Genomic DNA, 20941 nt, shown 5'->3' on the forward strand with positions numbered 1-20941 from the left:
ATAAGATTTCATCAGCTTGAATGTTCCAAAGTGATTACATTCACACCTCTAATTACTAGTTAGACTGACAACTAGTTGTTAGTGTCATCAATGTGCTGGAGAAGATAGAAAGCACATCTCTCTACTAAGTGAACTGTATTAACATTAGATAAATATGTTATTTCTTCCAAATTTAATCCAGTTATATATTTATTTATTGAAGTCTGCCTCTCAGGTTTCAAGGACTCTGAATTTCCATCTCAAGAGCAGTTCAAGAGCTCTGTGCTGCTGGACAGCGTTAGAAGTAAGTTAAAAATAACTTGCTAGCAAAAAAAAAAAAAATGGTGCATTTCTCTGCCTCTGTGGCTTACAGATGTATTCAGTGCCTCCTGCTATTCCCCATGACGGTGGTTCTCAAACGCAGACAAGGACATTACAAAAATGGAGAACTACAGACCAACATCCCTGATGAACACAGATGCAAAAATCCTGGCCAAAATCTTAGCGAGCTGAATGCAATAATACATTAAAAGGATGCTGCATCAGAACCAAGCAGGATTTATTCCAGGGACACAAGGATGGTTCAACACCTGCAAGTCAGTCAGTGCAATTCGCCATGGCAACAAAAGATTTAAAAAACCAAAACCACGTGATTGTTTTTCCTCTCAGATCAGGTATAAGACAAGGATGTTCACTTTTACCTCTCCTATTCAGCACAGTGTTGGAAATCTTGGCTAAAGCAATTAGGAGAGAAGAAGATATAAAATTGGGAGATGAATAAAACTATCACTATTTGCAGATAAACAAAATAATAAACAGAAAATCTTAATGATGCCTCTGGGAAATTATTGATGATCTCAAAGAGTGTCTGTTAATGTGAGTCAGCATGATCAATATTTACATTATAAATTTAACTTGAGATTTTAAAAAATTCATTTGCTATGCCATTTAAATAATAATAAAAACAAGCCCATTGCACCAGAACCTAAACAGTATCTTACTGAAAAATAATTCATCACTAATAATGATAAGAATGGCATTAATGTACATTTGTGAAAATCAGTCTGACTGACTTCTTGATAGAAGTCGGTGGGATTCTCATACCTGCTTTTGCAGATACTCAGATTTTACCCTGCTATGATATTAGGCATCGTGTAGCTTCCGGGCAACCACTGCACACATATGTCAGGGTGAGAGTGAAGAAAGAAAACAATGCTGTGTCATTATGAAAATAGTTTTGACTACATGTGTCCTCCTGAAAGGGTCTTGGAGCACACTTGAGGCCTTTTGCCTACAAACCCCCCCCCTTCTTTCCTCCCTGACTTCCTACTTCCCAGAAGCACATGGGAACATAACTGTATCATCTACGTGCTGAAACCAATCCAGCTTCTATTCATTAGCCCTCTGCCCTGAAGGAGGGTTGAGGTTTTAGCTCAATCATTCGATCAGATCCCTCTCTGTCACTGATTGTGTGTATGTGGTGCTTTGGAAAGTCATTTCATATCTCTGAAATGCAATACCCTCATTTAGACCAGAGGAGTTCAACCCCAGGTATTTGGGTACCTGGAGGTTACCAGAGTGACTGCACTGGGACAGGGGTTCCAGACCTGCCAGGAGCATCATCTGCACTGGAGATAGTCCATAGTGCATAATCGTAATGGAATTTTTCAAATGGATGCAGAATACATTTGATATTCTGGCTATCTCAGGATAGTCACTAGCCAAATTTTTTAAATTAAGAGCCTTAGGCCCTCCCTGGTGGCATAGCGGGTTAAAGCACAGCACTGAGAAGCTAAAGCCACTTCCGCATGAGTTCGATTCCCGCCTGCCCCGGAGGTGACCACATAGTGTGGCAGACCTCTCCTGGCCCGCCCGCTGCTCCCCTCAGCAGTGTACTTCATCCATCTGCCTGTTCTGCTCCCCACTCTGTCTCTGGTGAAGCCTCTCACCGCCCCTGAGTCTCTGGCCTGTATCCCACCTCTGTATGCACAAATAAATAAATCTTTAAAATAAATAAATAAATAAATTAAGAGCCTTATCTAGCTCACAATGACTTCTAGTCATGATATAGTTTCTCAATTAAGCTGTAAGTACGATTGTTAAAAATCATTGAATACTAAAAGCTAGAAAGCTCCTCCTTGAGAACCTCTAGGAACTATTTTTCCAGCTGTGACACGAAATAACCTTATTCTGCTTCTGTCATAAAAGTACCGCGCCTTTTGCATTTTCCAAGATGACCGCCACACTGTCCCCTCTCTGCACGCTCCTCTCTACGACATGACTGCCACTCTCCTGTTAAGGCGTGGTGCCTCACCTCCTCCTGTCTGACTCTGGGCTGAACTATGACTCACCTGTAACCAACAGATGGCAGAAGTGAGGACGCATGACTTCAAAGGTCACATGAGAAAAGGCCCCACGACTTCTACCTAGTTTTCTTGGGATGCTCTCTTGGGGAGCAGCCAGGCACTGGAGAGCACATGTGACCCCCCCAGGACGGCCAAGTTGATGAACCCAGCTGAGCCCATCGTGTCAGTGGTCCCGGGTGTCAGGCCGTGCATGAAGCGTCTCCCTCAGCCAGTGCCTCACGGTGGCTTGTCAACATCAGAAGGATCGGGGGCGTTGCAGTGGAACCCTGCCCAAAGTTCTGACCCTTAGATCCATGCTGTATAACAGAACAGGTGCCGATTTAAGCCACTAGGTTTTGAAGCAGTTTGCTCTGTAGCAAGAAAGCTCCAGAGAGAGAGTGGTGTGTCCTTGGTAAGTCGTCAGACCCTGCCAAGCCTGTTTCCTGAAGAGGTTGAATGAGATGGTTTCATGGAACCATTTTGCTCTTCATGCTACAAATTTGCCCTCTCTGTACCTGAGATCATTCACCTTCAGGTCAAAACTGGAGCAGAGGTCTCTGCTTTGTTCTCAGCATAGTTTGGTCCCCTCTGGGCTACTAAGGAAACCAGTTGAGGCCTGAATTCTATAGCACTGGGGTCCTGAGGCTTTGCAGTAGCCCTGATAATCAGCAAAGTCAAGAGTGGGGGGCCAGCTAAGTGCTGCAGGGGGCTCTTTCAGTTTTGTGAGCAAATGCTCACTTGAATATAGGAAACTTTCAAACACCTAGAGCTGCTGGGCCCACTAACAAACCCCCAAAGCTCCTCGCACTGTAACATAAGATAGTTAGAAGAACATTAGAGGTACTTGAGAGACCGGTGAGTGAAAAGAAGCCATTATAAGCCATTAAGTGAATAGCTTATAACTGCTACACACAGACCCAGTGGCTTATAATGGGAAAGGGAAGATACTACAGAGCAGCTTGCTGAATTATTTTGAAACTTGGGGTGATGGAGGTGTGGGAAGAGCACCATAATCATCAGGATGTGAGGGTTAAAAGCTCACTCCCAACTGATACCAATGCATATTGCTTTTCCCAGAAAGTACCTAAGTGTGCGAATGTCAAAAGATAGCAGTTTGTAAGTTTCACACATTTACTAAGGACACCAAAAACAACAACAACAAACAACTGTTCCTAAGGGTAAAGAAGTCTTTCCTGATGCAGGCAGAATGAATCACCCCTTTCAGAACACGCTGATCACACATCACTTATCACATCCTACCAGGGCTATAGTATCACTGTGTTCTTTGCTGTTTTCAGTTTATGTTTCATGTAGTTAGAGGGGACATTCTAGGTTGTGGGTCTAACGGTGATTCAACGTGTATCATCTCAAGCATACAACACACTACAAGGTGTTAGTAAATGAAGGACAAGTGAGTGAGTCCATGAACAAATAAAACAGTGGACAGATGCATGTATATGAGCACTTTTTAGGGTGAAATTAGGATGAGACAGATCCGATTACAGGCTGCTGTTGAAGACTTTAGGGAGTTGCTTTACCTTTTCCAGCAGAAGGGCCTGTACGTAAGTGATTGCTTGAAAACCTCCTATTCTCAAATCTGATTTAGGAAAATAGGTGTGAATGCATTTACTGATTTAAGGATAGGTTTGAGGGAAATCACAGGTATATGAAGAAGTAGGGAAGACATCCCCTCTTTATTTTTTTCTTCCCCAGGAATGGAGCTTTTTTGTATGTGCAAGACTAGCAGTCTGTAACGGAAGGAGACCAGCGTGGGATTGCACACCCGCGTCAACTGCTTGCCAGCAGGCCAGGGTGGGCCTGAGGATGACTTTGCAGACAGGTCCTACACCAGAGCGACAGCCCTCTGGCTGCCGCTCTGAAATCCACCGTGCGGGTCTTCCGAGGCTCCCGGGGCAGCTCAGCAACCGCCACAGACTATGTGGAGGCCGTGCCGGTAGGCATGGGCCGCTGGGACTGGCTCTGGCTCTTGGGTTCCTGGATGACCCTTCTGAATGGTCTTCAGACTGCCCGCGATCCCGAACAGGCTCCTCCCCGCCCCGCCCATTTCTGCCTCTCGCCAGCATCCAGGTTTATCTGCTCGCACCTCCCAAGCAGGTGTTTCTAATACGATTCCTGCGTATTTAGTCTCGGCCTGATGCCTGTTTCTTAAAGAATCTGGACTGACGTGGAGTGCACTTAGCCAAATTATTTATGTTACTTATGAATCTGTTTTCATCTCTGCAAAACAGAGCCGGGACCTGTTACAGGGAGTTAGAAGAATGACTAAGTGTGACAGTCCATGAAAAGCTTTCTCTGTACCTGGCAAATTTAGGTGTTTAGTAAATGTCACTCTTTCCTTTCACATCTCCTTTCTTCCTTTGAAGTGTCCCTAACAATAGAGCTAAGTCATATTTACATCATACCTACCTGTGCTTTTGGAAACAAATGAAGTCTTAGTGTAATAAATTGTCTTGTTTTAATTACAGTTCCTCTCCTCATTAACTGCCTCACAATTTGGGGGAAGTCTTATTTTTCAGATCTCTCTGAAATCTTTGATCTATTTAATAATGTGGGTTGAAAGGGAGAAGTAGCTGCAGGGGCGAATCTGATTAAACTTGGTGCTAGCTTTATTACTTCCCTCAATAAGGTTAATCCCAGACACTTTACCTTGTCATCCAATTTCCGTGCATTAAACGCAAGTTCAACGTAGTCATCATTGCCAGATAATTCTTCAGCAATCACCTGAAGGAAAAAGCACACATTAGCAGCAATAGCAGTTGGGCTGTTCATCCCAGGAACTTGTGAACAAATTTAACTCCTGTTTGGTTCAAAAATCAACAAAGATGGACATTCCCACGATGTCAGTGAGCATGACACAGCATTTCCCACTGCCCAAGGGAACTCCCTGCAACAGACCACAATGAATCACCAGATTTCACTTACGCTGAGATGGGGGTGGGGGCAACGTGTGGAACAGCAGTTAGGAAGAGCTTCTCTCCGTAAAGGTCACACAGTACTGAGTGACATTCCATAGATAATGATGTATGTTTTCCCTCTGGGAAGTCACGAAGAAGGGGGCGCAGCAATATTTCCCCGCTGAAGTGGGTGGCATCAACTCCCAATAAGCAGAGTACCTGCTTCCCAAGGACTGGGCAGCTGGGCTGGCCAGCTCCCCAGGGGCACAGCTGGCGGCTGCGAAGGACACTTACTGTGATGGAGGACTTCCCTGCGGTGTTACCATGCTTCAACAACGATTTGGACAGTTTTCTCTGGGAAACAATCTGCATAAAAGCAAAAAGTAGAGATACTAGCCCTCTAGTCAGAAGTCTATTCTTAAAAATTTTCCTGTATACACTTCAGCATTCACTGTTTGCCATGAATTTGCAGCATCTATGGTCATTTATTTTTTCACTTCTTGTCTTTATTTCCTCTGGTGGTTTCTGATGTAAGAGACTGAGCACATGAAGAATTAAATATAGTTCAGTTAACTAGGAGGCAGCTTAATTGCTGCTGAAGCATTTATATCAGAATTAAACAGAAACTGTTGGATGTGTACATTAATATAAAGTAGGTGAAGTTGCAGGATGAGTTCAGAGCACTTAAAGCTCTGTGCAAAGTGGGTGATGAGGTGCAGGAAGGGAAAGCTACTCAGGGCCTAAAAATATACCTTCAACATCTATAACCTCTAGCACTCTATTTTTAATATATTAATTAGGAAGCTATGAAGTAAGTCACTGGGAAAATGATGCTCAGACAAGCCACGAGGAGTGATTGGGGTCTTCTCCATGATCCTGAATTAATGGACGACATGCAATGATAACTAAAATCATCATCATTATCGGCCACTATTCTTAGCACAATCTGCCCCAACCCCTTCCTTGCCTCTTTCTTTTCTTGATAAAAAGTTTGGCAGGACCTTGAGGCCTGATGGGATACAGTCCTACACAGTAGCCTTTCGCAGCAAATGAGAAAACCAAGACTGGAACAACGTGCTAATGATGAGGGAAGAGCATCCGCCTCTCTGCCTCTCCGCCTCTCTGGCAGTCTTGTGAGAGACCTGACTGTGTCATCCCCAATTCCTGACACACAGAAACTGTGAGTCAGTTCGATCCAGTTTGAGCTGGTTGTATCCAGCTGGAACCAGTCTGAGCTGGTTGGAACTGGTTGGATACAATCTGACTGGGTTGGAACTAGTTTGAACTGGTTGGTTCTGCTTGGCTCCTGTTCTAGCCACTTTCATAGTGCTGTACTTTAATTCCTTGTGCCACCAGGGAGGCCCCAAAGTTCTAGCAGACAATTTTGGCCAGGTGGATCTGCTTTCAATAGATTTGAGTTGGCAAGAACAGGTATGAGCTGGTTGGAACTGACTTGAGCTAGTTTGATCTGCTTTGAGCCACTAGGAACTAGTTTGAGCCACTTGGATCTAGTTCAGGACAGCTTAATTTGGTTGGAACCTGTTAATACGGTTTAAAACCAGTTCCAAACAAATCCAGATGGCTAGAATTGGTTTGAACTGCCGACAACCAGATCAAGGTGGAACTGGCAGGAACTTGCTCTGACAGTCTACATCCAAGTGGCTCAGACAAGCTCAAACCATACCCACGAGGTTCCAACCAGTACACAGGAAACTAAAAGACTGAGTTAGATCACCATCAGGTTCCAGGTCCCAGGAAGAGATGCAGTGACAGCCTCAGGGATGACTGATTTTAAGGCAACCTCTACCTCCCAATTCCTTTCTTCTGGGCAAGAGCATGACACCTGGTAGAAAGAGACCTGCTCAAACTAAAGATTATGCCAGAAGACCCTCGTCTGATGCTCTTCCACCGTTTCTGACCACCTTGCTCTGACGCAAAGGAACCACAATGGTCTTTGAGTACTGTGACCCCTGAAAACTTCAACCTTTTGTAGGAACTGTCAAGAAAGAGAGACTTTAAAAATATTTTTTAAGGGCTCTCTGATAGTGCAATGGGTTAAAGCACTGCATTATGAAGCTCTAGGAAGCCACTGCAGCATCAGTTCGATCCCCCACCTGGGAGCTGACCCACATGGCGGCAGACCTCTCCTGACCCATCTGCTGCTCCCCTCAGCAGTGTACTTCCTCTATCTGCCTGTTTTGCTCCCTGCTCTGTCTCTGGTGAATCTTCTCACCCACCACACCTCTGGCCTGTACCTCAGTTCTCTATGCACAAATAATAAATATACCTTTAAAATTTTTTTTTCATAAAAAAAACTTTCAAGAGTCGGGCTCTTATTTGTTGCCTCTGCCTGGATAACTCTCCCTTCAATGGCTAAGTTTTATTCATGCTTCAAGATCCATGTTAGTAGTGTGGACTAGCTGCTGTGCTCAGAGAAAAATGAAGTCACTGGCAGGGAGGGAAGGCCTTTTCCTTAGCTCCTCACAGTGCCTGGCCCCCCGCCCCTCTCCTATTTGCCTCCTCCAGCCACAGCAGCAGCCTGGAGACTTGTTAGAAATGAGGACTCAGACTCCTGGCTCAGATCTACTGAGTCAGAACCTGAAATTCAATAAGATCCTCAGGTGATCTGTGTGCACATTAAAACTGGGAAGCACAGAGCTGGAAAGTGATCATTGCATGGAGAGAACTTTAGTACAATATGATCAAATTTAAAAGCTTTATAAAAAGGGGGTTTAAATTAATCTGTTCTGCTGATTGAGACATGTTAATCAGTGAAGTTGTAGGGACTAAGAAAAGTACGATGCTGAAGCTTTCTCAGATAGGACAGAGAGAGAGAGAGATAGAGAGAGAGAGAGAGAGAGAGCACACATACGTGCCACACATTTTATGTAATTTCTGTATAGACCTTACTCCACTGTGGGGAGCTATAAAAGGATCACCCTAGGAAGAATGATTTAGAATGACAGGACCAATGGGTAATCTACTGGTGTGGGCTTCCTGTCTTAAGCTTTCTATTAAGCAGGGCTCTAATTACTTCAATGTAATTACAGGTTTCACCCTTTCTCTGACTTCATTAGCAACGGATGGAGTGGAGGGAGCGGTTCAGAGAGGGATTTGAGAAGTGCCTGTGTTTTAATTACCCACCTTGGCTCCTGATGATGGGGTGAGTCTCCACATCATCACAAATGCCTGACCTGGCTCAGTTATGAGTCAGAGGCAGACCTCGCCTCTAGCGGCAACCACCCCACCTGGCAGTCAGAAGCAAGAAGAGATCCATGCCAGGGAGAAGCATTTTGTTAGGCCCAAAGCAGAGGCCGCTTTTCCACCACCACCGCTGGCTGTGCCTTGTCTTTAATATTAGCAGTTCATAGGCTAGAAGGGGCCTCGAGAAGCTTTGACCATTGTTAAGTGAAGCAAATTCCAGCCCTCAGAGTTAGACTGAGTACTCTGGCTGTTATGAGTTCCTGGAGGAAGGGACCAGGGGCCCAGAGATGACTAATATCGCACAACTATTAGAGTCAAAATAAACACTGCCTCAGAAGCACTTATTATGTGCCAGCCTCTGCTCTAACCACCTATGTGTGGCTGCTTTATTTAATCCCCATGACGGCCCCAGGGTGTAAGTTTTATATGGCCATTTACAGATGAGAAAACTGAGACTAGAGAGCCTATTTGCCTTCAAAAGGAGCTGGGGTGGGATCTTGGGAGCAAGAGCGCCTAGCTATTGTCAGAGCCTGAGCTGTGGTGAGCCAGGGTGCAGGGTGCACAAAGATTGACTCTCCCTGCCTCATGGAGACTCAGTGACGCAGGCTGTGCGGATGCTATGCTTAGCGGCCACTCATTCTCTGAATCGCTCATGAACTCTGTTGGCAAAGGGGCTGCTGCGGACAGCCAAGGCAGGAGGTCACTCCGAAGCTGTGGCAGGTGTCGTCTGCGAACCGGAGCCTCAGTTTATCTGCAGCCCTTGAACGTGGTGCAGACCTGAGTTTACTCGCACTCTGTTCTGGCTCATTTTAGCACCACCTCAGTCTTCTCCACATCACCCTTTTCTGGGTGCAATGGAACCCTGCCAGCAAGTCTACTGTGTACAGTTTTCCTGGTTTAAATCCCGTTGGCGATCCTCACTGGAGGATTTCTGCCCTTGCTTTGAGACCTGGCTTGGGCATGTGCACTGGCGGTGGCCTGCGGATGGGCAGTCAGAGTGGGAGAAGCACAATCATCAGCTCCCTGGGGCTGTTTCCCACTTGTCCCACTGCACAGAGAAGCCCCAAAGCCTACACTCCACCTAAAACAGAGTTAATGAATTCATATACCTGGCCTCATTTTGTCTTTGAATCTGAAACCCACGCTCCAGCAGTTATTGTTTTTTGCTGCCCTTAAACTGCACTAGGTTAATTCAAAATAAAAATATTCTTTCCCAAATAGGCCTGACCTAGAGACTCAAGACTTCAGGGGAATGTTAGAACCTCTTTCCAGTTGAAATGATGTCTCCTTAGCTTATTCCTGATTAGTACCGCAGCCCTCCAGGGTCTCTTCTGTAATCAAAAATATTATTATAAAAGATCAGAATCAGATTCCCCAAGCAAACCTTCCTCCCTGTGGGCAGTGTGGTGGGGACTTGGGCTTTACCTGCAGCTTCTGCTAAATGCTTCCTCAAACACCAAACAGAGAGCAGTCTCAGCAAATCCCTTGACCCAAAACATCTCCCATCGATTTTAATGTTCTTCAAAAGTTTAAAAATCTTTATAAGAGTTATGTGTTATACTGTTTGAGTCTGAGTTCTCTGAAGTCAGGATGTCAATTTTATTATGAATTTTTTACTGACAATCTCTTGTAGATTTTTTTTTTTCTGGTACTTATTCCTTTTCTAAAATATAGAAAAGCATAGAGGCAACACTAAATATCAACCACAGTCTGGATATTATCACTGTTTACATTTTAATATATATCCTTTTACTCGTTTGAAGGTCCGTGAAGAAATAGGTACTTTTGACTTAGTGTTTCAAAGGAACAGAGGCACTATCTACAAGAGTCAAGTTAGGGAAATAATCTAAGAGCCCAACAACTGATGAGTGCAGTAAGGTGTGGTCCATATACAATGGAATACTACTCAGCTGTAAAAAAAAGAGATGAAATCCTGGCATTTGAGACAACAGGGAACAAACTGGCAGGGATGCAGATAAGTGAGATGAGTCAGGAGGAGAAAGACAAGCACTGGATTTCATTCATTCATATGTGGGATATAAAGAAGCAAAACAAGGAACTGACAGAAGTAAATCAAAACAAACCCCTAAAAATCTGACTGCAGAGGCCCTTCCTGGTGGCGCAGTGGGTTAAAGCACAGCACTACAAAGCTTAAGCCACTTCCACATGAGTTCGATTCCCGCCTGCCCCAGAGGAGAACCACATGGTGCGGCAGACCTCTCCTGACAGTCCGCTGCTCCCCTCAGCAGTGTACTTCGTAGATCTGCCTGTTCTGCTCCCCACTCTGTCTCTGGTGAAGCCTCTCACCCTCCCTGAGCCTCTGGCCTGTACCTCAGTTCTGTATGAATAAATAAATAAAATCTTAAAAAAAAATCTGACTGCAGAATAGAGGGACATTGGGGGAAGAGGCTCAGTGGTGTATGATAATGGCCTGTGGATGCTTTGTGTTGTGCTCACAGTGGTCTGAGGTGGTGTGGACTTAGCCCCCAATCATATACAGTGTGGTAATCAATGTTACCTCAATTAACATTGAAAAATCTCAATTTTTAATGGTAATTTAAAGAGGCAACTCCTTTTCTTTCTTTTTTTTTTTTTTTACCTCTGGGAGAGGAGGAAAAGGAAATTTTGGTCTTTGGCCTTGGTATTCAGAAACCATTATTTACAATAATCAGTACTAAATTTCATAAGCAGGCTAAACTGAAAAAGAAGCAAATCTTTGGGAGTTTTTAAATAATTGTAGCAAGCATTAAAAATTGTTTAAAAATCTTATGGTTGATAAATAAAATATTTGGCGGAGAATTAACTGGGGGCTACCACATCATTCCGTGGACTGACTTTTTGGTATTTCGCGTCAACAAACTGGCCCGCTAGCACATTAAAGATTCACTTCGCAGTGCTTGCCTGGCCCCTGCTCTGGGCTGAGGCATGTGCAGGGTAATTTTTTTTGTCAGGGTGATTGAAATTGAAAAGGCGCAGCAAGACGAGGCAAGGGTGCAAATCCCATGTCCATGGGGAAGGCTTAGGATGGCTCACTGTAGGGGAGCAGAAACCTGCCGCCCCTGTTTCCTCAGAGGTGTGGAACCACTGCCTCCCAGGGAGGAGGTGCTGGTTCCATGTGGTGACAGCCTGGCGTGAAGACTGGTAGCCTGGAGAAAGGCGGCTGCTGTATTTAACATTTGCATAATTCTCGACTCAGTGTCCAGCGCACTTGGTGCATGAAGAAGTGGCCACGTAGGGGCCGCGTGAACGCCTTAGTGGCGTTGAAAGCCAAGGAGGCGTCACACACTGGGAGCTGGGCGGTGCTGGGTGCCGGGGGAGGGGGGGCCCTGTCCCCTGGCAGGCCCTCTGCTGGGCACAGCCGGGAAGGGGCTTAGCTTCTAGTTTCTTTTTGGCCAACAAACATCCGAGGACCGTCCCCAAGCTCACCCAGAAGGAGACACAGCTTTCTCAGCACCCTGTGTCCCTGCGAACCGCCCCCCGCAGCCATCTGCTGAGAACGCAGAGAGCCTTGAGAGCTCCAGGGGGCGTGAACCTTCCTTTGGCATTACTGCTCAGTGCTCAGTCACGGCTGTGCTGTGCCCAATTTCACCACCAGTGCCAGCTTCTGGCACGCCGAGGGCTGCTATGTTCCTCTGCTATGGGCCATGCGTCCTGCTGTTTCTTGTGGCAGAGTAAGATCATGACAGACTGAGGTGGACAGAGCAGGTACCTGTGGGCAGCCTCAAGAAGGCAGCTCTGAGTGTGACTTCCGCCTGGGTTGGTTTGGGGACATCCCCTTATCGTCCCTTTAGGACCCTAGTTGTGTGAGATGGGAATTGGATTACCTGCCCCAAATTATTTCATAGATCTTATCTGAAATAACATAATACGTTTTGCTTAAAAATAGTGTGAGAAGAGGCCCTCCCTGGTGGCGCAACAGGTTAGAACGCAGCACTGCAAGCTGGCAGCAACTGCTTCGGTGCAAGTTCCATCCCCGGCCCCAGAGGTGACCCACATGGCGCGGCAGACCTCTCCTGTCTCCCCTGTTGCTCCCCTCAGCAGTGTACTTCATCAACCTGCCTGTTTTGCTCCTCACTCTGGCTCTGGTAAAGCCTCTCTCTCTCACACACACACACTGTTCTTTGACGAAATAATTCAAGCAAAGGTGAAGTATAGTATGACTAATTGCCTAGGACAAGGGTGCGCTGTCATAATGTTTTCGACTCTCTTGACTTCACCCCCACTCCTGAAACAATGCTGGTCCCCACAAGTTGTCTGTGCCTCCCGCCATTTCCTAGGTTCTCCAGAGCTGCAGAGCCGCTTCCACAGCCTAAGTGTCCTTTCCTGGGATTATTCTGCTCCTTATACTTTGTCATTTGACCCTCAGAGTTTCTCCAGGCCAGCCCTACTGTTATTTGCGTTTTGCAAATGAAGAGATTGCGGATTATCTGTAGTCAGCAAGTTGCTTCAGGACTTGCCATGGAAGAACAGCTGAGCTGGGGTTCGCTGCTGTACCACCATCAGGCTTCACAGCCTTTCTGGGGCTGAGAGCCTGACTAGGGGCTGTCCTACCTCCAGCGACACCCTGCCTAACTAGGCTGTGCCAGGGCCTTCTTTAGCCTCTGAAGTTATGAAGAAGGAAACTGCTGTGCTCGATTACATGAGAGAGAAGCACAATTTAGAAAGGAAAATTCCCTAAGGGTCACACTAAGTGACACAGCCTGGACATTAGGGCAAGGGAGTTGGCTGACCTTCGCAAGGCTGTCCCGACAAATGCGCCTGCCTGGTTTGTTACTCTGTACTTAGAAAACACTGCAGAGGATTTTGGTGTCAAGAGAACACTCAGTTCACACTTTTATGTGACAGAAAGTGGAGCGAGAGCTTTCCATACGCAGTGGTTTCAAAAACCCCTTTATGATTTGTTCATATGTGGCATGTTCAATGATTTCCCTTCCAAAAATAAAAATAAAAGCCTATTTGAAGGTGCTCACCCACTTTCATGCTGCTGGCTACTACCTACAGGGAGTCGGCTCTTAAATCTGTATTCTCACCAGATGCACATGGTCTGTTGCCAACCGGTAAGCTCCTGTGGAATCTCCACAGATGTCCTGAGCCTGAGTGCATCAGTCAGCCTCACATTCTCTTCTCCATACCATTCCTCAGTCATGATTCCTGAAAGACACCAGTCACCCAAGCCCAGGCACCTGCAAACTCTTCCTCCCTCATGGATTTCCACGATTTGTGGATACCACCTTTGGACAAACTCACTTCTGAGTCTCCCTTCTCAAGTCCCATCACTCCTGCCTGCCTCACCACTCTCCCCAGGATTGCACCGGCTTCCTGATGGTTTTGCTGACCACGTCTGCCTGTTTCCATCCACCCTTCACGGAAATGACAAAGTGATCTTTCTAAGCCACACAACTCATCTGGCCCTGCCCCTTGTCAGCACCCTTCAGGATGACCGGTGCGTCAAGTTCAAGCTCTCCTAAGGAATGAAGCCTGGCACCTGTCCCGTCACAGTCAAGAGTCAAACATGGTGCTCACTATGGCAGGCCTTTCCAAAGGCTCACAGTCTGTACCAGCACCTCAGTGCTCACGTTCACATCGTCCTCATTTTGAGAGATTAAAAATAATGAAGCCAAACACAGTCTCCTACTTCCCTTTGTTCACCCACTCCAGAGAGATGGCCAGTTTTTAGCTCTTCATCAGCACTGTATCAGTCATAATTCTCTTAACTCATAAAATGGAAAATCCCACCCCTCGGGGCTTTGCCAGAAGGACATTCGTCCACAGAGAGGGTGGGGGGCACCAGATGCAGAACGCCAAGGCCTGGCCCTCCACATTGACTCTGACCTCCTCTAAGTGTTGTTCACCTTAGGGGTCTTGCTGTAAGCTGGTCTCAGTGGATCCAGGAGTCTCAGGCAGAGGGCAACTGTTTCTTCCTTTCTGTCTGCCCATCTGTCTCTCTCTTTGTTCTAGAAAACCTTCCCAAGTAAAACTACCACGTGGGTCTCATGATTTGAACTGGCTGCAAGCACTTGCTGAAAACAATCTCTGGCAAAGGAGAACGGGACTCACATGATTGGCTGAGATTACTCTTCAGCTATGGATAGAGCTATTTTCCACAAGGCCACACAGTGGAAAAGGATCTGCAAATGATTAGGGTCTCAGAGCTAAAAGAGGGGACCAAATAGATATGGGACAGGCAACCGAAAGAGCCCGAGTGGCAGATGCTGTCACCTCCGGCCCTGCTGAGTGCAACTGCTTACTTCCGACCCCAGCACCTGCATTTCTCTCTTGCAGGCTTCTTCTGGTCTTTGGAGCCTGCTCTGCTAACATGCAACAAGCCAGAAATGCTGAGGGATTAATGCTCCTATTTTGGAACCGCTGTCAATTACCAATGAGATTGTCCACCCCCTCACCCCCCCCAAGAGTAAACACCCCAGACCCTAGCAGTGTGAGATAACACTGTGGTGTGGGCTCTACACTGTTTTTCAGAGTTTTCCCAGCAGAGGGAAGCTCCAGTTGCCCCTGGAGTGGCTGGCTTGCCATGTCACAGGGCTTCCCGCATCTAGACCTTGGTTGACCAACCTTCCTGTTATGGAGCATCCAGGCCAGCAGGGCCGACCAGCCCACCAGGGAGAAACAGAACCACACTCTGTACCCACCAGGGAGAAACAGAACCACACTCTGCACAGGCTTCCTGACTTCAGGCAATGGCACCAGAACCATCCTGATCTTTTGTAATAATATTTTTGATTACAAAGGAGACCCTGGAGGCAGGGGCTCTAGAGCCCAGGACATTTGTCTCTGTGTGGCTTCCAGAGCCGCCTGCATGGCTCTGACCATGGAGCTCATCAAGTACTTCTCCAATGACACTGTCCTCTTCTTGGGCCTGGGAGGAGTTGTCATTACTATCTTCCCTCAGTACCTACTAAAAGTTCTGGGTACAGAGGAAAGGAAGGAAAACAAGGGAAGGGAAGGGGGGACAGAAGCAAAATGATGGGGTTTGGAGAGAGGTCGGCCTGGCTCAGGTTCTGGTTCTGCCAGTCAGTAGGTGGAGCCTTAGGCAAGACACTCACTGCTCTCGAGTCTTGGCTTCCCAACACTTAATGGATGCAGCAGGATGGTTATTTCACATCACTACTGTCAGGATTAAGCACAGCATTTCTTCATTCACCAAAAAGCCACTTTGGTCCTCTCTTAGGCTATTTTTCTCATCAGAGGCTTGGAATAATGTGAATAAGAAACAAGCCCATGTATGGGTGGGTCTTACGGTTGGTCAGGAGAAGGACTTTTCTTTTTTAAAGATTTGTTTATTCATACAGAACTGCGGTACAGACCAGAGGTGCAGGGGTGGTGAGAGGCTTCACCGGAGACAGAATGGAGAGTAGAACAGGCAGATCAGATCAACGAAGTGCACTGCTGAGGGAAACAGTGGGAGGGTCAGGAGAGGTCTGCCGTGCCATGGGGGTCACCTCCAGGGCTGGGGATTGAACTCGCACTGAAGCGGCTGCAACTAGCTTGCAGTGCCATATCCTAACCTGCTGTGCCATAAGGGAGGGCCCAGGCGAGGGACATTTTTGACGAATCAGGGTAAGGCTTTCACGGACACACAATCGGCTTTAGAAAATAGTTGTTAAAGAAATGATTGCTGCCATGAAGAAATTCAGTAGAGAAAATGGTTCACCTTGCAAAATAAGTAAGTTCTCACTATGCAGCGGGATCCCTAGGTAAATATAATGTGAAGTGAAGTGGCTATGGAAACTGTTAAAAGAAAATCAGGATGAGAAAAAAAGCAAGGACTGAATGGAGGGGGGCGGGGCGGCTTCAGCAGGGGTAAGGGCGTGAGGACCCACCTGGCCCAGCGTGCACTCCATGCTGCCCAGGAAGTCAGCCTCCTTCAGCCCGTTGTGGTTGCTGCTAATGTCGTGCACCTCAAAGCGCAGACGCTGTACCTCCTCAAAGTAGAAGTCCACCGTAAACAGTTTTGAGTACACCGGGTTTATGCAGGTGCGGATCACTTCTGTTCGGTCGACCTGCAGGGACAGAGAAAGCCCCGTGGGGGTCAGTGCGTGCTGGCGTTAGCTTCAGGCGGGTTCCTTTCACAAGCTTCTCTTTTTTCCAGCTGTGAATACCCTCTGTGGAGTCACCAGGGCGAGAAAGTCTTCAAGGAAGCACTGTCAGAGAGTGAGGCGTGTTTTAAGGAGGAAAGTCTTCTGAGACACAATAATCTGAAGCTTTAATACTGGGATGAGGTGGATGACTCGGAGTGGCGGGGGGCCTGGGGCTGGGAGAGCCCGATGGCACATTTGGGCTTTCCCTTAATTTGTCAGCATAAGAGGGGCTGTTTCTGTCAGTGCCCCTTCAGAAAAAATCAGAATAAAACATGGGCCACGATGGGGCATTGTGACAAGTAGGCACTGCCCGTCCATGCCCTCCCCTTCCTGTTTCCAAGCTCTTGTCCCTCAGTCAATTTCCCTCCCTGGTCCAGAGGCATTTCTACAACGTCTGTTTTAAAATCAACAGAACAAGGAGCCACACGATCAGGGCTCTATGTTCACGTGGTGCCTTTCACCAGAGGACTTCTAGATAACCCCCAGGAAGTAATTTATAGGTGGACTTCACATAAGACACAGGAAAGGACAGAGGGAGAGACTTCTAGGCAGGTTCAAATGCTAACAGAGAGCAGATGAAAACGCTGGTCTGTTTGTGTGAATCACCCCCAAGGGCACAGGGCTGACGCACACCTACCCCAATGCACTTCTCGCTTCTTGATTTTCAAGGATGACCCCACAGAGCTGGAAGGCTCAAGTTCATACCAAGTCACACACCTGAGGCAGGCTGTCCAAGGTAAGCCACCAGTGGGCCATGGTGAATGACTTGGTGTTTTGAGGGAATGAAGTTAAGTAATAAGCAGCTGTGTTATAAGGACAGGTAAATTTGGGTGCTAATCTAAGGGCCAGTAAGAACCCTAAGAGCACAGAGATGCTCAGCAGAAGGAGAATGAAGACGGGAGCCTGTTCACAGCACTGAGTACCTATTTGAAAGTTCTAGCAAATTTGCATTCCTGGTCATTGTGGCAGATGCCTTATCTTTTCTGGGCACTGAATCAGGGTTTCATCTGAGCAACAGGCCGTAGGAGAACACGATTTCTCATGGAGAAATACAGGTCAGGTGGTTATTTCTAAAAGACCAGACCATCACTGACCGAGCTACCCTGTAACAGGGCAACTTTCTTTTCAGATTCCTGTCCTCTCCCTGGGGCAATCTGGCTCAGTAAGTGCTGGTGGGACCCAGAAGTCTGTATCTTTCACAGCTGCCCAGGCAATTCTAATGGGGGGCTATCAGAGTCAGGGAATAAGGCAGTGTGGGGTCCACCCCTGACTCTTAGGTGAGGGCTTTTTGTCAAGGTTTATTTTAATCTTGTTGCTCCTCTCTGACTCAGTCTGAAAAACAGTCTGCCAATCTCCACTTGCCCTGGGTCATCATGACTGATATACTCATGTTGCTTTAGAGTTTGCAGAATATGCTCACTTGCATTTTTGTTCATTTGATTCTTACAGCAGTCCTGTGTCGTAACTGTATACTACTGAGAATAGCCAAAGTCAAACATCAGCACAAGGCCCTGGATGATGAGAGTGGCCTTGGAACTCCAGCGTGCAGATCTTAAAACTGAACTGTTCTCCGTAACTCATGTTTATTCATGAGCATTCCTTGAAAGAACGGAAAATGTAAGTGGGCTATGGTCTGCTGGTGATAGGCCCATCACAGGATGTTGTTTTTGATGAGATGCCCTTTTGAAAAACTTATATAAAATATCTTTCAATATAATACTAATGTTTCTAAGCATTAATGTTTATCGAAGCCCTGATAGGTCACAGACACTCAGGAAAATGCACTACTGAGGTGTAACTGACATATAATAAACCACACTTAACTACTGCCTGCAATTCGGTAAGATTTTTTTCTCTTTTTTTGTATGCAGAAGAACTGAGGTACAGGCCAGAGGTACGGGGGGGGTGTGTGTGAGGGAATTCCCCAGAGACAGAGTGGGGAGCAGAATAGATGCATTTACTGAAATACACCACTGAGAGGACAGGCAAGATCTTCTGCACCACGTGGGTCGGCTCCCTGGCTGGGGATGGAACTGAGGCCATAGCAGTGAAGCTCTGAGACCACCAGGAGGCCCCCAATTCAGTAAGTTTTAACCTCTGAGTGAAACCATTGCCACAATCACTATGGTGCCATATCCATAGCCCCTTTTATGTCCAAGCAGCTGCTGACACCTCTCTGTCACCACAGAGGACTTTGCATCCTCTATAACTTAGATTATATCTAGTACGCAGTCTATTTTGTCTCTAGTCTGTCATTCAGCATCATTATTTAGAGATTTATTCACCACTGTGATATGCACCAATGATTTTTTTGTTTGTTAACAGGTGTTACTTCAATGCTACTACTGCATAGTATTCTATGTGGATGTTTGGATTGGTAGCAGTTTGACTGTTACACACGAAAATCCCATAAATATTTATGTACAAGCATTTGTATGGACCTATGTTTCTCCTCTTGAGCAAATACCTTAGAGTTAAATAGGTATATTTAGCTTTTTAACGTTTAATAGGTATGTAGTGGCACCTCGTTATGGTTTTAATTTGTATTTTCCCAGTAACTACGATAGATAGCATCTTTTGTATGCTTAATTGCTATCTATGTGTCTTCTTTGAAGAAGGATAGGTTCAAGTTTCTTGGCAGGCTCTGTCTTTTCATCCTTATGACCACATGATGAGGGAGGGACCATTATCCCCTCTTACTGGAGACTGGTCCCGGGTTTACACAGCTTGCAGGGGGTTGGACTTGATCCCAGGTAGTCAAGTTCCCAGTCTCTGCGTTTCTCCATTAGGCTATCTTACTGTCACACAACTCTTCCACTCAACTCTGTTACTCAGAGGAGTGTACCACTAACTGATAAAGGTAAACTATGGACTAAATGGGGAAAGTGATGACTGAGGCTGAGTTTTTGTCTAGAGACTTGGTTTGTCCATGGGGCACAGTGGAGATACAGTGGGGGCCTTGGGCACGGCCCCGAAGGTCAGTGTGTGTGCCACAGTTTTAGAATAGGCACGGCAGTGTCATCTGCTCCATCAGGGGTCCGAGAGCCAGAACTGGCACAGGAAAAGGAGATGAGTTGAGAGAGGAGCAGGAGCCAGAGCTGGCCACTGACAGGTCTGAGGCCTGGGGAAAGTGAGGTCTTTATACCCAGGGTAACAGGTGCTGCTGAGAAGGGCATGTAGGCCAGAGAGACACAAGAGGGCCCTCAGGGCAGTCTTGTGATTAGGTGTTCCTTCAAACTGAAAGCCTTTAAATATTTCCCCAATATTTACTTAGTGAGGGTGGGGAGAAACTAATTTGCTGTGAATAAAAATGGCTAACTTGATGCTCAAAAATAAAAAATTTATTACAGACAATTTTTCAAGCCGTATCACTTCCAAGGGGGCATATTAAATCACATAAAATTTAGATAATGAGATAAATCACTGTGCCACCAGAAATAGTATTATTCAGTTTCAGGATTTCAGCTACTGGTGACTGCTGATTTCAAGAGATTGGCCTTGGGGTTGGTGGCTTGACTTATGGCCGCAACAAACATGTTGCAGGCCTCAAGATCACTCAACAATGGGCAGGTGTTGGGCTGGTGAGAGATGACTTTTATTTTCAACTTGAGTGGATTCTCTTCTTTGATGGGACTATAGCTCCAACATGTGACTGGCTATCTAAAGAGTCACCTGGGGAAAACTGAGCTTCCTGGCATCATTTTTGTGCCCTCTATCTGCCGAGGGCACATCATTTCTGGCTGCCTCGCTGACCTGCACATGTCTGGGGGCTCCTGCTCCCCAGTGCCTAAGACTGACAATATGGCTGAGTATTTGATGGCCTTTGCTTCTCTTGAACGTCTTATAAACGCCGCAGGCAGAAGCTGACCTTGTACCCATTCATCACTGAATTGTTCTCAGTGGGGGTAAAATTCATTTTTGTGGGTTACATTTGGATGTACAGGGCTGGGGTGACATTGTGGAGGTTGGTCCCTTCGACGCAGACTAGCAGACTGCACAGCCCCTCCCCACGCCCCCAGCCAGTAGCGACCCACCTTTCACTCAGCAGAGATATTTCTCCAAGTGCTAATCTGGTTCTCAGAATCACCCACAGCAGCAATGGGCTCTTAGCCGAGCTGGGAACAAAGAGTGGGATCCTCCAGAGAGAAACTTGAAGACACCCCCATTTGAAATAATCAGACAAGTTTTGCATTGTAACACACCCTGAAGAGTCTGAGGAAACCATTTTGCCGCCTGCCTCATAAATTATTTAATTCCTATTTGAATTGGATGAAAAGCTGAGCGGTGATGGAGGTGACGGTAAGCTTTCTGTTCAGGTAAAGGAGGGGGGTGGGAGCAAGCCAGGCCACCTGCTTCCCGCAGAGGTGCTTTGCCAGTTCTCGTCAAAAGCGGAAGACCTAAC

General features: G+C 46.5%; 1 protein-coding gene across 4 annotated transcripts in view; it reads right to left on the bottom strand.

Moving 5' to 3' along the window:
- CPNE4 (copine IV) overlaps positions 1–20941 on the bottom strand; it is a 333423-nt gene that overhangs the window by 83068 nt on the left and 229414 nt on the right. For 3 of the 4 annotated variants that reach the window (XM_012732180.1, XM_004692311.2, XM_012732181.1), the window contains exons 3-5: positions 16282–16461; positions 5534–5605; positions 4992–5066 (exon numbers count right to left, since the gene is read on the bottom strand). In XM_012732180.1, coding sequence (XP_012587634.1) covers positions 4992–5066; positions 5534–5605; positions 16282–16461 — 327 coding nt within the window. The remainder of the gene's footprint in view (positions 1–4991; positions 5067–5533; positions 5606–16281; positions 16462–20941) is intronic. The other variant, XM_012732182.1, reaches the window with a different exon arrangement.

This window comes from Condylura cristata, unplaced genomic scaffold, assembly GCF_000260355.1.
Source record: "Condylura cristata isolate star-nosed mole 26May11 unplaced genomic scaffold, ConCri1.0 scaffold00033, whole genome shotgun sequence".
Lineage (NCBI taxonomy): Eukaryota > Metazoa > Chordata > Mammalia > Eulipotyphla > Talpidae > Condylura > Condylura cristata.